This window comes from Bipolaris oryzae (genome assembly GCF_000523455.1).
Source record: "Bipolaris oryzae ATCC 44560 unplaced genomic scaffold scaffold_167, whole genome shotgun sequence".
Taxonomy (NCBI): domain Eukaryota; kingdom Fungi; phylum Ascomycota; class Dothideomycetes; order Pleosporales; family Pleosporaceae; genus Bipolaris; species Bipolaris oryzae.
In genome coordinates this window covers 40,584-56,745 of record NW_006911443.1, presented here as the reverse complement: position 1 = coordinate 56,745, position 16,162 = coordinate 40,584, and the positions used below count along the sequence as shown (strand labels likewise).

The window sequence follows — 16,162 nt, the reverse complement described above, 5'->3', positions numbered from 1 at the left end:
TCTCTGCCTCCTCATACCAGGCAGACAGGTGATACTTGCCAGTAAAGATGAGGAATGGTGGGATAGACCAGCCAGCTGCGTTGATCGCTGCGATCAGCGTCACCCACTCACGATTACCTAGCTCAACTACCTTTAGCCGGCCTCTCCTCTCGGACGCTGTAACGATAAGCTAAGTCGTGATCTTACCTATTATAAAGCTAGCTTCGTTAAAGTTATAGACGTCTTCGTCGCAGATACCATACTTAGCCTTTGTCTACTCTACGAGCTTAAACCAGCTCTTAATTAGGACTAGATCTTCACAAAGAGCTCTCTGCCTATCGTACGCTCAATTAAAACGCGTTATAAGACTATCTGTACGCTTAATAAAGTTGCGTAGCCAGTAGGCGCCGACCTGCCTAGCGCCGCGCGCAGCCAGCAGCTTATCAGCCATATCGCGCACAGCAGCGTAGGTAGGCGAAAATCTACGTAGATCAAGATCAAGTATATAATCCACTATTACCTCCTCTTCTAGCTTAGTAAGCTTCTTTAAATTGGGCTAGCAATCACGCCGGGCAGACATGCCAGCGCGTCGGCGGCGGAGCGTCGCTTCAGATACGTTATAGACTGCAGCAGCAGAACGATTACTTTGAATTTGTTTAGTATTAATAGATGAGATAGCAAGTTGAATATCTGCTTCATTTGACTGTGATTGAGTAATCTGACGTGGAGCCATTGTGGGTTAAGAGATGGGAGGTGCGCAAAGTTGGTGGGGTGCGTCACTCGCTTGTACGCGTCACTCGCTTGTAAACTACGTTATACCTACGAACCCTTGGGGTATATATGCTTTGGGCGCTCCGCGACTCCAGTGGATGATCCGTGAGTCCGGACTTTCTGCGGCTCCGGGCGTTCCGCTCGCAACGTAGGGACGTACATATGATAGTGGTGGCAGCTCCCGATATTTGTTGCCGAGGATTAGCGGAAGAACTTTCGGGCTACTTACTCTTGCTAGTGTACGTCTGGATGGGCCTCTCAAGAGTCCCTGCCTGGCTCGGCACGTAGAGAGGTCTCGGCATGCCGAGATAGATCCTTCCTCGGCTTGCTTTAGCTAGGGATTCCCGGCGAGTCAACAATTCGTATGCTTACTGCCGCCATGAAGCTTGATGAATTGCTTGGCTTGCGGCAATCCTCCTGACCTAGACCTAGATCGGCTCCTAATTCCGGCTTTCAAGCTTTTGTAGTGCCCTGCGTATACTTGGGCTGCTACTGCCTTGGTCCCTGATGTGCTCTCATCATATATAGCTACCCTATTAGTCTATAGCTAGTATAGCTTAGGAAATTGGTAATCAAGGAATCATCAGGCTGCATTGCTTTCATGTGTATACGCAGTAATTATAGTGGATACCCTGTCATCATGTATTGCTACTCCAGATATGTGCACGGTAAGTGGGAACCCAGAAATCGGGCAGTATGACGCAACTCTGGGCAACGGTTATGCATATGTATCTCCACAACGGCTTCCTTTACAAGATCGCTGAATGCATCTATGTCGGAGAGGGATCTTTAGAAGGATGTTCGCATTATAGTCAAGAAGTGCCTTGTTGACTTGGACATGTGGTCATAAATATAATTTCTTGCTTCATGTCTAGTAGTACAAATGGGGTGACAAAATCTGAACCCTTCCAGCGGGTTCACGCTAACACCTTGCCAAGCTAAGAGCAAAACTACATAGTTCCATGGCTGCGTTTCCAAAATCATGAGTTGTGCTTAGCGATATTCGACTGAAGAAGCCGATTGCTATACCGATATATGGTATGTCTATCTCACAACTTGTCTTGTGAGAATACATGTTGTAGGTTGAAATGTTATCTGTGACTGCTATGCTTCTTTCTGCCTCTGCCAGCGAGGCTTTTTGGATGATTCCTGTTGCGATTATACAAGTCGCCAATGATATGGCCGAGCAAAGTTCCCTGGAACAAGTAGTGTTAGTCAATGATCTTGATGCACTGAAAAGACCAGACGCGAAGGAAGAAGTACGAACCAGTTATCACACATATCAGACCAGGATATGTGTGAGCTCAAGTTGAGTATTTGACGTGCTGACTCGCAACGCCTTTCTTTGCTCATGTCTGTCGCCTCTATCTCCGGAAGGGAATAGATCGCAATGGTAGCAAAATGGAACCTGGTGATATAGGCTAGCCTATGGCGCCTCTCAACACGTGAAAGTGCCGACAAGTTATCGACGTTGAAATTGAGTGAAAAATCGGTTTTCCACATCATGAGACTGTCTTCGAGCCGGCAAAGAGTAGAGGCAGGGCTTTTTTCGCAGTAGCCTCTCCCGCAGCAGACTGAGCAGTCTCGGCTTTCATGTCGTTGGCTGTGAAGTTGCCGCAGAATACTCGAGCAGACCTCTGCGTACCTGACATATACACCCAGCAAGTCGGTTCCTACATCTAAGGAACTTTGGAGTGAAGAAATGTTATGGTCCGCATATTCGCCGTGTATTAACTGGATATATGAAATTAGCGCTCGTTGTCATCAGCGAATCATCCGTCTCGAGGACAATTCAATAAAGTACCTTGTACTACGACGCACTACTTACTGGCAAGAGTCCTTCTTGTAGAGAGTAAGGCTTTTCCATTGAGTAAATGCCCCAGAAAGCTCTCTTGAGATTTGTTTGCTCCAAGCGGTCACTAGATAATTTGTTGATCTCACTGGAGCTATGAAGGCGAAGAGTTTGGAGACAAGAAGTAGCATCCGCCATTAGACTAGATGTGGAACTGGCACCGACAGTAAATGAGAAGTAGGTCTGTTGCTCATCGTTAGTTCTTTATGGTCGAGATTTATACTGTTTGAGAAATGGGCATCGTGTACTGACCATGAGAAGAAAGGCCTGTTAGATTACAAATTATGCGTTAGCAAATGCTTCACAGCTGGTGTCAATATATTTCCCTGCTTACCTGTGATTTTAAGAGGCTAACCTCACCATACATGCAAGATCTCATACGCAGAGCTATCCTGAAGTAGCCTATTGTTGCTCCTTTGATTGTGCCATTACCATGACTGAGGTCCAGACGACGAGAGCCAATAGCAAACAAAGAGAAGAATAAAGCAATACTGGCCGGACCGCTGACAAAAGGGTTTGAGATGATTTGGACCACTAGCTCTTCTATAGCCTCAAAGTTCAGGTACATTCCAATCCTGTTCAACGATTTGTTAGATTACGAGTACACTAATATTCTTCAACTGAATCTCGATCAGTTCAGTAGTGTAACATACTCATGTAGTTCTGCAAAGCCAGCTATTTGTATTTATATTAGCATCCTATGTTGCCTCACACGGACTGGGAAGCAAAGTACCATTTATGCGCTTGTGGAAGAATTCTTTGTTAAAAGAGCGCTCAGATCGTACATCGGTAAGAACTGCCATCAAGTCCATTTCTCTATCAGAACAACATTCAGTGAGTGATGAGTTCGTCGCTAGAAGCTTTTGTGATGCTTCTATGGCGTGGTTGTTCTTTTCGCCACTGAAATTTCTCATGCTTGTCAGTAACCAAGAGTGAAGAGACGAGCGAACATGATCGCGATGTGGTGATTCCTCTGTCACAATTCAGTCAGAGCCGTAAGTAGATTTATATTGATTCAGGTCTAGGGCTTGCCCATACCGGTAACGGTGATTGAGGTTGATGATGTCTGGTCTCTTGACAGATCGTTCATGCTATATCCGTATTGCGTATCATCTTGAGAGTAATAATCGGAATCTAAGCCAGTACTACTGATATCCTCGTAACTTCCGGCACTCTCCAGCTGTTCGCAGCGGGGAGAGGGTCCAGGAATCGGACCGGGGATCGGTCCACCAAAAGCTTCTCCTAATTGATTCCAGTGGAACAGATCCATAGGATCATCTGAGACGGACACATGGGCTAGTTCATCGCAATAGAAATCGGGAGTCAAGACGTTTGTGAGATTGTCTGGAAAGAAGTCCGTGTTTTCAAGATCCTGTGGACTTGATGATGTGCTGACGTCTGGAGTTATTGTTTGCCGGATTGTGGTATCGACCTCGCTAATTGGGGCTGTGTTTCTGGTGGAGCGGTTGCTTTCAGCGTACTGGCAGCTGATAGACGCTTTCTGAAGCATTTGTTAGAATTCCCAGGCAATACTAATACAACTACATGTATCCAGTTGATCATACATGACAATGCTGGCATGGGATCGCTCCATTACCTAGTACTACTTAGTTACTCCTATCATTGTGTCCCTGACTCGTTGCGATACTTACATGCCACTTTTCTGCGTTTGCAATTCCCACATGCTCCTCGACGGCGCCTGAGCTTTCGCTTAGACGCAAGATCAGCTCGAGCCGTGTGGTCAACAATGAAGGTGAAGGATTTGCCCATATCGCCGGAAACAGTCGCTCACAAAAATCGATAGCCTCAAGAACGGAGTGCTTGGGGAAGTCTGGTGCTTGTATGTACCGCACGAATGGAAAGGGAGATATAAAGAGTTTGGGTGTAATATGTTCACAGGATATGCACCTAGCACTTGTTGGTTGAACTTGATGTGCGATAAAGTATGGGTATCCATGAAACAAGCCATGTAAGTTGCACGAGTGCAGCATCATAGACTTTAGCGAGCGGCATCGTGAATGCCACGACGCTGATTCGGGCCGTGGCTAGTAGGGCCGGGATGCTATGTAGATATACTATGTGCGCGACGGTACTTGTACATAGGAAGCAGGTCGGCCGACCATATACGACACGTCCGGCGCCATACCCCCATTTAACTTGTTTGGGCAATTCGGTGCTCCAGCCATGATGCAACTAGTCAGCGTATTCAGCCGGCGCTATAAAATACCCGAGCAAAACCCCCTTAAAACATATCATCACGCGTCACACCAAGGAGGAATTTGTTAGAAGCGTTACGCGCCTCGACTTTTTGTCTTCCAATCGAGGACAGCTCCATATGAATTACAAATTCTAGCTTTGACCTTAGTAATTGATCTACGTAGTAGAGCACGCCCCGAGGTATTAGCAGATAACCGAGAACGGTGGAATATAGGGAGTCAACGATACATGTGATGAAAGTGCACGTATACTAGGTTTAGACACCGAGTAGTCAGCAAGTATTCTGCCCATAGCTCGACGTGATAGAGGATCCATTTTGGGACGCATTGTTCAGTTTTGGATCCTACTTCGCCCTTACATGCAAAACAGAACCTTAGTGTACGTAAACTATCTCGTATGAATGACAAGATCTACAAGCGATTAAACATGTTCGCACAATGTTCTCGTCACCTTATCGTGACTTTCATCTGTGTTTATCGCCATCTTTCCTCGGAAGATCGGGCTGAAATCACGTCCGGAGCTAATCCCCCGTCCCCCCTTCCCCCTTCCCCCCATCCCTCCCATCGCTATATCCAATACCCCGGTACCTGCGGTTCATGCAGCCCAGCGCCAAATGAGTGGGGTTCTCAAGGAATATCTCGACATACTTAACAATCCTGATGTTCGGAGATGAGATTTTAGAAACATTGACAGCATTTACGTTTCCTAGTTGCGACCCGGGCAGTATTACGAGGCTTCCTCATGTTCGACGAGGGGAAGACGCTGATTCCACGCAGCACCATGGCATACGTGGAGCGCCGGGGGTAGTAGTGCACAGCCCTGCGTTTCCTTAGTTTGTTTTTGGACCCTGGACGTACGCGCAACTAGAAGAAGAAGAAGAAGAAGAAGAAGAAGTGGATACTGCATTCTTAGAGAAACAGCTCCTGCACACCTGGATAGTTACATCGTGTCGCTGGCAGCTAACGTGGTCCGCTACTCTGTCCCGCCGTTGAAGCACCGAAGCCCAAGGCGCTACACTCAACTGCCAGGTGTATACACGACATTTAGCGCGCGCTCGCCGCGACCACCAACGACACAAGCACAAGGCAGAAAGTAAATCTGCCCAGAAATGGGGTCAAGGGCTGGACCCTGGAGGTGTTCACCGCCCCGTAGGGTACGACCAACGTACTGCGTATTACTGTGTACATTACTAGCATCACCGGAGTGCTCGGCAAGTCACTTGACTCGCCTGGTCGCAAAGTTGATGCAGGACATGGAACGAACGAAACGTCGTAACTAGCTAGTCATTGGCGAGGTGTTTTGCTGAGAAATCATGCTGGAGAAGCACCGATTGGAGCGGGATCTTGCCGCCGATACGGCTGTAATTGAATCAACCAAAGGGAATAGCTTCCTACCGTGTAAGGTAATACCGATCCTGGACAACACTATGGAGAAGCGTTCTAGAAAAGCTGTTTCTTGTGATATTACTCCTAATGAGAAGTACGTTCTGATACATAAAGCAACAAGGGTACCAAGCAAATCAGCTCCTGGTAAAATGTACTTGCAGTCATTGTTACTATATAGGAGCATCGGTCTCTCCGAAGAAAGCAGTTTACGTGTACATGCATTTCATGAAGGCACGCCCCATTTTGATCACGAGTAGGTGCTGAGTAAGGATACTTCAAATATAAAAAACACACCCCCCAAGCTAAGGGATCCAGCCTCGGGGCGCATACAGTACCCCGGACCTGTTTTGATCCAGACTGCACACGTAATGTAATCTCTCCTGGTGGGCACATGATCAACGGGGCCTAACAGCAAGTACCACACTACTTAGCGGCTACGGTGGAGCGCGGTGATCTCCACCGGTCGTGCTGCAAGATCTTGGCTAATCATAGTCCCCTTCTATATGCTTAAGATTCAGGCTTACACCGTTCACTGCACCTTGGCGCATTTGCTGACTGCCAAAACCGCCTATGCGGCTTACGATGATTTTCCACGTTGCAAGACGCAGGGCATAGCGCGGTAGCAGCAGTAAGCCCCGCCCCGCCGTCCCGCCCGCCCTCTGAAGAGCCTCTTAATCCTCCCGCCCCTTCCGCTCAAAGCGCCGCAGTCAACGAGGCTCCCTAATAGCACTGCCTCTATCGTTCGCGCCAACCGCGGGTCTTCGGTTAGGCTTCGAATTAGTGCCTTTTGGTTTACATAATGTACACGCCAGGTACAGGTTGTCAGGGTGCTAATATTGCGCGCTAAAGACGGGTAGGAGGACGCCGAGCGAATAAATGCCGTCGGGGTATTGAGAAGGCGAGTGTAAATGCCGTTGAAGGCGGCAAGTGCGTCAAGAATGAAGCCCGTTGAGGATAAATATACTTTGACGAGATTGGCTCTAGGAAAGTAGTATATGATGGTCCCCGTTTCACCGCCGCCTGAACGGTGAAGATAGTATATCTTCTAAACCTTCTGGTTCGTGAGTAGCCGTTGCGATATGTGAGTATCGAGTGTTTTTCTTTTCGCTAATGGCTGTTACTATGATACCTTTTCGCAATGAAGGCCGCATTTGGTACTGCCTTTGCCCTAACATTTTGTCGAACCACGTGCTTCGTACGTGTTCCAACCATAGCGCCTTTCCATCCTCCATAGGTGAGCTCTCTGTGGCTTCTCCAACGATACTGAGATCAGCTGTTTGATGACGACAACATTATTAATGAATGGGAAATCCCCCTGGAACCTCACGGGAATAAGTACCGAAGCTTTAGACGTCAGCCTCAGTAAACCGTATTGTCGAGAAATCAGGGGACAGAGCAAGAGCGTACTAGATGTATATTGGTATTTCGTTACGAATCTCTGGTAGCACACTGGCCAGTATCGCCTGCAGGACCCTGATCAGCATACAAAGCTTCAGCTTGGACCCTGAAAGCTGCAACTTTTCCAGTCACGGAGTCGAAACTTTGGCATTATGGATAAACGGCCACTGGTAGTTCACTAACAGCAACCTTACTCAAAGCGTGGGCGCCCTGGCGCCCGCCAGGTTTCGAATTCCTGCATATTCATCAATCAGATGTCGTCGATCAATATTGGAAAAGCGTCAATGGCGTCAATACGAGCGCCGTTTAACTCGATGAGGAGATCTCCCATGGCCGATCCCAAATGCACGTTCGACTCATAGATGTGGCGTGAGCGAGCATCTCCTACCCTTCTGTGCTCATCGATATTTAGATTCTGGCTTTGTCACGCGACCAAATCTTATCACTCCTTTCAGCAGGAAAGAGCGGGGTATCGCTAAAAGACCAACTCGTATCCTCAAGGCCAGACTGCAGTGACATACTCATGACTGCGACAAGCGGAGAAATAGAGCTCCATTTACTCCCTACCGGCTGCCGTCAGCTACAGAAGTAGCTAGATAAGCAAATCGCCTCGAAAGAAAACGATATTTCCATAGTTACGTATCATGCGATTCAGGGAGAATACGATAGTGTGACTGCACATGTGGGTACTGACGTAGCGAGGAACTCTAATTTCCCCGTCCGTGAGGTACGCCTAAGTCATGATAGTAGTGGAGAGAAAGACAGAATGGTGCGGACTAGGTTTGGACAATGCTGTAGTGAATATTCCGCCCCATGCGGGACCCGCTCCATGAGACTCGCGTGGGAAAAAAACATGCAGCTGAACAGATCTCTTGACTCTTGCATTAGGATCCACTAATAGAACACATGTGGACGGGCATTATCCTTTGAATTAAACCTTCAATCGTGTTGCAAGAAAAATAAGCCACCCGGTAGCCTCGCCGGGCTGGTATCCATGAAGTAACGCCAACCTATCCATGTACTGCGGTGCCAAACATACAGAGCTAAGCAGAAATAATGATATGTAGCAGGGACCAAATCTTGAATCCGGGTGTGATCGGAGCATGATTAGGGAAAATTCGCCTAGTCGACACCCTCGACTTTTCTCAAAAACTCTCTTACACGGCCAACTTCGACGCCTTCGCCTTCTTCGCTGTCCAAGGCCGCCACTAACCCTTCGAGACACTCTTCGATTCGGTTTTCTTCTACCTTTGTACATAGGCTGACGACTTTGCGATACATCATCTCCAGCTGTCCGTCCTTTTCTTTCAACATTCTGCTACGCTTGAGAAGCGCCGTGTTCGTAGCAGTGTACGTCTCGATCCGCTGCCGAAGAACAGACGCGGCTGGTAATTGTTGGAGAAGGAAATTCTGGCATTGGGGCTGATGCGACACTTGGCTGAGCGTAGATGGGTCCAAAGGTACGGACGTCGACAGATAGATTGGACCATCAGAGGCACGCCTATCCAGGTGGTCCCCTGCTTGTCGAAGCTCATAGGGAAGGTCGTCTTCTTTGATGAGCAAACCTGCACCTTGGGTATCAGCGTACCCGATTCTTTTCTTATCGTGCAAATCAATGGCACCGTCGTTGACTGAAAGCATGTGTCGTTGGGGTTCCAGCCATCGTTTAAGATTCGATATCCGTTTGGCGCGATCTTGTCTTTGGCGTAAGCGTGCACGAAGTGTTTGTAACTTTTGTTGCTCTTGCTTCTGCTGACTGGATAACTGTGTGATAAGCTCGTTAGTCTGGTCAATCGCATCTTGTTTTAGACGCGCTTCTTGCGTAAACTGCAGGGACGCTGACTGGAGGATGCCACTCATTACTGGTATCAAGTTAGCTACATAGTCATCTTCAGGTAGGTCAAATACTTACAAGGTTGTATCTCTCGGCTCGTTTCTTCAGCTTTACTCAGCGGCGCCTTGGCCTTTGTGGGACTGGTCGCTGTGATGATCCCTTGTCCGTCACCCAAGTCGGTGCCAACTCCAAAGTCCATTGGCCTCGTGCCTTTATGATTCGGAATGGTGGGGTCGGCCTGAACTTCCATGAGTTGAGAGATGATGTTGCGGTTGCCTATCCGTGCTGCCAAGTTCAAGGCCGTGTTGCCAGCTTTGTCCCGTGCGTTGACCATTTCTTGCATAAACCTCATTAAGCCGATAGGTTTAGAGTGATTGCTGGTATCATGAAACGGAGGTGGTTGGCCGCCACCAATGTTACTGCGGACAAGATACTCAAGGAGTGCCTCAAGGTAATATTTGCTCGAGGCTGCACGTCCTTTGATAGCACACGTGACCGCAATGTGATGTAATATTGTTCGTCCTTGGGAGTCGCGTAGCTCGATCAATGGGGCCAGAATTTCTAGGGTTTCCGGGAAACAGCTATGATCCAGGCTATTGTTCACCGAAACTGCACTCATCAAAGCAGTCTGACCGGAAGCATTTCCTCGAAACATGTTTGCTCCTTTGGATACCAGTAGTCGGATCAGCGAGACGCGGGCCAGCGTTGCCGCCCAATGGAGGGCTGTATTTGAGGAGTTATCGATGGGCATATCGAGATCCGGGCCGGAGAGATGTAATATGGCGGGATGGTTTGTGAAATCCGACCTCGTCTGATCGGCGAACAAATCCGTCAACATGGCCTGTTTCTCTTCATCTTGCTTGGTGTCGGGATACGGTAGTGGCGGTAAAGCGGTGGGGACATCGCCGTCTGCAAGAGTAATGGGCTGTGCGGGATGGTGCTGGTCGAAGCTCTCACTTGGCTCCGTTGGCGAGCTTAGAGGATGTATTGACATGTCTGCTGCGGTAGGTTGGGAATAGGAGTCGTCATGCGAGGCCCGAATGCGCTTCCTTGGTGGTTCCTGTGACTCATCGACGGCAGTGGCATAGGCGGAATCTGTTTGGCCATTGTGTCCGGCGAAGCTTGGTTCCGAGGTAATGCTCTGTTGGCTGCTTGTGCGAAATGAATCTTGGCTGGCGAGAGGAGGTTGTGACTGCGACGGGCGTGTGGCGCTTGTGCGCCTCTGAGACGAAGAAGACGGTCGGGGAGCAGGTGAATTGAGTCGCGCAACCTTGTTCATTGCTGCAAGGGCACTCGTGGCCGTCGACGAAATATTGCTGAAAAAGGTGCCTGTGAGATTTTGGGTAGTGGTGCGGCCATCGATGCTTTGTGTGTAGAAGCGTTTACGGTTGGCAGCCATGGCCTGTTCTTTTGTAGGGGTTTCTATGGCGTGACCCGGTGCATGGCTGCCATCGAGGGTAATGTCATAGTCGAGAAGCGGACGCAGGACGTCTTCGACGCCGTATTGGCGACAAAATTCGCGTCCGCGGCGGTAGTTGATCCATGTGCCTTGGTACTTTCCATAACCGCCCTGTACTTTTTCGTGTTCGCCGGTAAGAATCTCCTTTTCTAATACTTTTGTGCGCTTTCCCTTATCGACGCCGGCAACCTTGAGGATCTGAGTAGCATTAAGCCAGCCGTCAGAGCGGCGGCGCATGACGGCGACACGGTTAACCTCCATTTCGTAGACTGATACGCCCGAATAGACGGCCTTTAAGAGAGGAGAGGGGGGGTCAGCATGGCAGGGTGACTGGGGGAATGTGACTGGTAGAGGGAGGGCCTACGGTATATATCTGAGGCTTATCCATGGCATGGTGGTGGAAGGCGCTCATGTCGGAAAAGGAGCGATTCAAGGCAGCAGGGGCGGCCATGAGGGCGTGGCCGTGGGGCGAGTTTGCGTACAGAGCCGACTGTTGGTGCGACGGCGAGGCGGCGGGGAAGGAGTGTGAAGTGGACATGACTTGCATCATGTCATTGCAGGGCGGCAGAGGGGTGCGCCGGCGTCGGCGTCGTGTCGTGTGGTGCCGTGCCGTTGATGCGTGTAGTGGTGGAGGTGGTGGAGAGAAGCGGAGATGCGCGTCCAACGCGTCTGTCGGCTGTGGGTGCCCGTGCGGTAGCGCAATCCTCGCTCATGATGGTCGTCGTTTTTCTCCCCGTCGCATTCCTTGGCCTCTCCATCGTCGTTGTTGTCGCCGTCGTTGTCGCTGTCGTCTTCCATGGCTGCACCCCGTCAGCCGCTGCATATGCTGCGTGCTCTGCTGCGCGAGGCCTCATACCTGCCCGATGCCACTGCTCGCACCTATTTTGGCCGCTACATTGTCACCTGCTTCAAGGCGCACCAGCCCAGCCACAAGTCACCAGCCACAGGCCCAGCCACATCTTCAGCCACATGTCTAGCCACAGATGCAGCCACACCTTCACCCACACACGCCCGCGTTCCGCGGTTGCTACGCAAGGCGCGCAAAGGGCTGACCCTTCTTCGCCGCGCCAACCAGGGCGATATGGCCTGTCTGCAAAAGGTCCTTTTCCTTGCATATGGCCGCGTGGGCAGGCGCAAGCACACGCTGTTGGCACCCCTCCTCAGGCCTGATGCCATCATGGACGGCGGCAAACTGCCGCTCTCTACCGCTGCTGCCGATGTGCCCCCTGCCCCGCTCCACCAGCTCTATTACAGTTCCTCGCGGTGCCTGGGCCTGTTCGCTGCCCCCGTGCTCATCTCTAAGACACACTGCTCCATCGCTATCTCGGATCGCTTCTCGCGTCTGCGTGCCCTCATCAAGTCGCAGCACAAGAAGGGTCTCGCCATTCACCGCGAGCTCAAGGGCCAGCTCCTCAAGACACCCATACACAATGTCTGGGGCCGCCCCATGCCAATCAGGAGGGCGCGTAACAACGTCCGGCGATGGTATGCTGAGACCATGACGAGAATCCTCCCGCCCCTGCCTGCTCAAGAGTGGGATAAGATGCATGCCATGATGCTCGGCCACCAGCCGATTGGCTTGGTCAAACCAAGGGCCAAAAGTTCCCTTCCCACTGGTACTGGCCCTGATAGCGTCGCTACATCAGAAACTCTCTTTGCCAGCACCCTACATGAAGCCATGATGTTGAGCAAACCCAGTAGAGCAGATCGGCCTGCCGGTATGCACCGTCCCCACGCCATTACCCCCAAGTTCATGCGACGCCTGTACACCAAGATCCTCACTCTTTGCTGCAAGCTCGAGTACCACGAAGAAACAAAGCGCTGGACGGCCATCTGGGGTGAGCCCAGCAAGACCATCAAGCCCAAGCTCTACGCTGCGCCAACGGACCAACACCTATTTGCTGGTGTGGATGCAAAAGGACACCTTCCACGCACACCAAAGCAGCACGACTTGGATAAATCCACCCATGTGCAGCCACGCAATGCTGAGGGCCAATATATGCGTTTTCCCTTTTTTGCAGAGTTCCTTCCAGAGAACAATCCCCTGCGCAAGGAGTTAGACGAGTGGAAGAGAAAGCGCGCTGCTGCGGCTGCATCTGCGGCTCGTGCGCCCACGCGCCAACAAAAGCTGCCCTGAGTCTGAGTGCGGGGCATCTCAACTATCCACTCTTGACGTAGGCGAGCCCCGCAACGCGACACGCATGTATGCAATAGGGCGTGTATATACCTATGTAACAAGCTCGCGGCAACAAGCCCAGCCATGACCTCAATTCCTTCCTTCTATACACTGGCAGCATCCTTCACGATTCTCCTAGTACACAATGTCATCCGATAACGCATCACTTCGCCACGCACGTCGTGAAGGTACCCCTGACCTCCTGATTATATAAAAACTCCACACTGATGCCCGTCGTCCAGACGTTCCCACTATTCTGGGTCTCATTCAGGAACTTGCAGACTACGAAAACGCAAGTGACAAGGTCGAAGCTACCGAGGAAATCCTTGCCCGCACCCTCGCCCACCACGACCCCACCACCTCTACATTTTCCCAAGGCTTTGCTCGTACTCTTTTCATCGCTGACCCAGATGGAGCCGTGGCCGGAATGGCAGTGTACTTCTTCAACTTCAGTACCTGGACTGGTGTTCCGGGAATCTATCTTGAAGATTTGTTTGTCAAAGAAGCATATCGGAAGAAGGGCTATGGCAAGAGGCTATTAAAAGAACTTGCGGCAATAGTACTCGAGGCTGGAGGCAAGAGGTTGGAATGGAGTTGTTTGGATTGGAATGAGCCCAGCCTCAATTTCTATCAGAGTGAGGTGATTGGTGCGAAGAGGAAAAACGAATGGGTGGGATTACGGGTCGAGGGAGATGCATTGGCCAAGTTGGCAAACTCATGATATTTGGCTTCAATGGCTAAAGACATGTCAATAGCTCATACTACTCGCAGGAACAATAAATTACGGTGATTTGACCTGCAGAGGTCTGACTCCAACTCTTGACGCTTCGCCATTTAGTGCATCAATCTCAGCCTGTACTAACGGAATACCCGTTGCTTCGCGCTCTTTCTGCTGCAGCTGCTCTAGCTCTCCAGGAAAGTATATGCGCTCCACTCCGGCCGCCTTGTCTGCGCCGACCACCTTGTCGTAGAGATATTGCATACGATCTCTGAATTCTTGCAAGCTCATAAAGAGGTCCGGTTTAATCGCAACCAAGAAATGGCCAACATCAGATGGCTTAGATGGATCGTAAGGACCAGTGACATTTCCTGCAAAGGCGGATCCAGACAAGACTCCAGAAAAGACGTCCATCATAATGGCCAATCCCGATCCCTTCGGACCACCCATTGGAAGCATGACACCCCCGTCAAGAGCTGCGGCAGGATCCGTCGTCGCATGTCCGTCCTTATCCAAGGCCCAATCCGAAGGAATCGACTCCCCCCTCCTTTTGGCTTTGTAGATCTTGCCTCTTGCCGCAATAGATGGCGCCATGTCGAGAATAAATGGAGTCTCATTTCCAGGAGCGCCACATGCTATCGGTGATACTCCTAGTAGTTTGGACTTTCCCCCCCATGCCGGCAGGGCAGGACTGGAGTTGGTAAAGACAAGACTCATCATGTCAGCATCCAAAGCTTTCTGGACAACCCATGCACTCATTCCAAAATGATTAGAATGCTTGATGCTGGCCATTCCAATACCATAGACCTGCATGTATTTTCTTAGCGTTGATCTTACAGAATGGGGAGCGCTCACCTCACCCTAGCAGACTCAATAGCGGCAGCCATGCCCACGTCTGCAGCAACGAAGCCCCATCCATTTCTTCCATCAACTTGAGCTACCACAGGCGTAATCTGATTGACTTCGGGTGTTGCCGTGCCGTCCAGGACTCCTTGCCGAACGCGCTCTAGGTAGGAAGGAATCCGGTTCATCCCGTGTGTGTCAACCCCACGCAAATCTGCTGCAATTAAACAGCGTGCAACAATCTCCGCGTTATTTTTAGGAACTCCATTTCCCATAAGTACCTCCTGCACAAACCTCTCCGCTTCATCTGCCGCTACAAATATCTTGGTGTCTGACGCCGGCTGGGCCATGCTTATGGGAGAAAGGTCTTGAACCGGTGAAGCCTCTAGATACCACAATAGATGGAAAAAGATTCGGAAGATGGTTTTTTCTCTTTTCTTGCAACGGTTGAGCTATGTATACATGTACATACAGTCATACCCTCACAAAGCCAGTTCCATGAGTCACTAACACGCTTTTGGCGCGGATTCTTTTCCGAGGCCCCATCGGACTAGTATCTGACGCTAGTGGTATGGAAAAATACAACCAGCTACATTTGACCATGAGGCATATTGCGGATTCCCGCACACAGCAGAACATATACGAGTACAATAGTGCAATTTTTCATTTGATTCGGAATATACCAGTTCGAACGCACTACTATTCTGCTCCTCAGTATATACCAGTAAAGATTTTTGGTATAGAAAACTGATAAATCTAGTATTCGTTACTTCGATAGGAAACCTCCGTATACTCCGTGGTATGTAAGAAGGTGCTGTGTATTATACACATATCTCGTTTTCATCAAGAGATCCCAAAATTTATAGCATTCAAAATCAGCATTCACACTTGATTCATTGTAGTGGGCCTGGTGCTCACACTTGCTAAACCCACGCTGTCAACGCTTGAGATGGTTGCTTCGCGAATGTAGCACAGATATCAGCGAGTGAGCATGGCGTGATGGACGTCGAACTTCGGACGGTGACGAGTATGATGAATTTGGGGAATCCGAATTGGAGTGCACAAAAACGATATGGCAATCCACAAATGCACATAAGACCATCATCTTCAAATTGCTAGGATTGCCCTTGGTTGTGAAAAACATACTCCTGCTACTTTTTACAAGGATATAGTAATTCTGTAGGATATGTGGTTGCGGGATTATCCCCCGCACCGAAATGGGTAAACAATCTACAAACTACATGTCCGTTTTCCTCGTCGGACACCTTGGCATTCCGCATATGCAAATCCAGAACGAAACAACAACAGTGACTGTCCACACTCAGACAAAGAATTTACATGTCGGACATCATAATCATAACGCCATAATGCCATGCATTCCGCAACATCATTGTCAAATACAGATACAAAGTATATTTCAAGAGGCATCCGGATGAAGCGACACGCTTTCGTATGTGGTGAAGTTACAGTCACTCTTCTGACGACGAGAATACTTTGTTGGGCACAGCCCGAAAGTCCGATCCGGTCTTT

The 16,162-nt window shown here is 49.8% G+C and overlaps 6 protein-coding genes across 6 annotated transcripts; 2 read left to right on the top strand and 4 right to left on the bottom strand.

Moving 5' to 3' along the window:
- Positions 1 to 1,672: 1,672 nt before the first annotated feature.
- COCMIDRAFT_105204 (uncharacterized protein) lies at positions 1,673 to 3,170 on the bottom strand (the record flags this gene model as incomplete). The annotated part of the gene is made up of 5 exons (XM_007693490.1): positions 1,673 to 1,946; positions 2,018 to 2,484; positions 2,579 to 2,785; positions 2,855 to 2,869; positions 2,937 to 3,170. The coding sequence occupies 5 exons, from the start codon at positions 3,168 to 3,170 to the stop codon at positions 1,673 to 1,675; spliced, it is 1,197 nt and encodes a 398-aa protein (XP_007691680.1).
- A 453-nt stretch (positions 3,171 to 3,623) lies between these two features.
- Positions 3,624 to 4,372, bottom strand: COCMIDRAFT_105166 (uncharacterized protein; the record flags this gene model as incomplete). Its single annotated transcript, XM_007693489.1, has 3 exons — positions 3,624 to 4,103; positions 4,168 to 4,199; positions 4,255 to 4,372. 3 exons carry the CDS (start codon positions 4,370 to 4,372, stop codon positions 3,624 to 3,626), a joined length of 630 nt encoding a protein of 209 aa, XP_007691679.1.
- Positions 4,373 to 8,724: 4,352 nt separating this feature from the next.
- Positions 8,725 to 11,433, bottom strand: COCMIDRAFT_8533 (uncharacterized protein; the record flags this gene model as incomplete). The annotated part of the gene is made up of 3 exons (XM_007693472.1): positions 8,725 to 9,464; positions 9,515 to 11,186; positions 11,260 to 11,433. 3 exons carry the CDS (start codon positions 11,431 to 11,433, stop codon positions 8,725 to 8,727), a joined length of 2,586 nt encoding a protein of 861 aa, XP_007691662.1.
- Positions 11,434 to 11,691: 258 nt separating this feature from the next.
- Positions 11,692 to 13,032, top strand: COCMIDRAFT_105176 (uncharacterized protein; the record flags this gene model as incomplete). The annotated part of the gene is made up of 1 exon (XM_007693488.1): positions 11,692 to 13,032. One exon carries the CDS (start codon positions 11,692 to 11,694, stop codon positions 13,030 to 13,032), a length of 1,341 nt encoding a protein of 446 aa, XP_007691678.1.
- A 184-nt stretch (positions 13,033 to 13,216) lies between these two features.
- COCMIDRAFT_105172 (uncharacterized protein) lies at positions 13,217 to 13,792 on the top strand (the record flags this gene model as incomplete). The annotated part of the gene is made up of 2 exons (XM_007693487.1): positions 13,217 to 13,259; positions 13,314 to 13,792. 2 exons carry the CDS (start codon positions 13,217 to 13,219, stop codon positions 13,790 to 13,792), a joined length of 522 nt encoding a protein of 173 aa, XP_007691677.1.
- Positions 13,793 to 13,852: 60 nt separating this feature from the next.
- On the bottom strand, positions 13,853 to 14,982 carry COCMIDRAFT_105158 (uncharacterized protein; the record flags this gene model as incomplete). Its single annotated transcript, XM_007693486.1, has 2 exons — positions 13,853 to 14,596; positions 14,650 to 14,982. The coding sequence occupies 2 exons, from the start codon at positions 14,980 to 14,982 to the stop codon at positions 13,853 to 13,855; spliced, it is 1,077 nt and encodes a 358-aa protein (XP_007691676.1).
- Between the last annotated feature and the right edge of the window lie 1,180 nt (positions 14,983 to 16,162).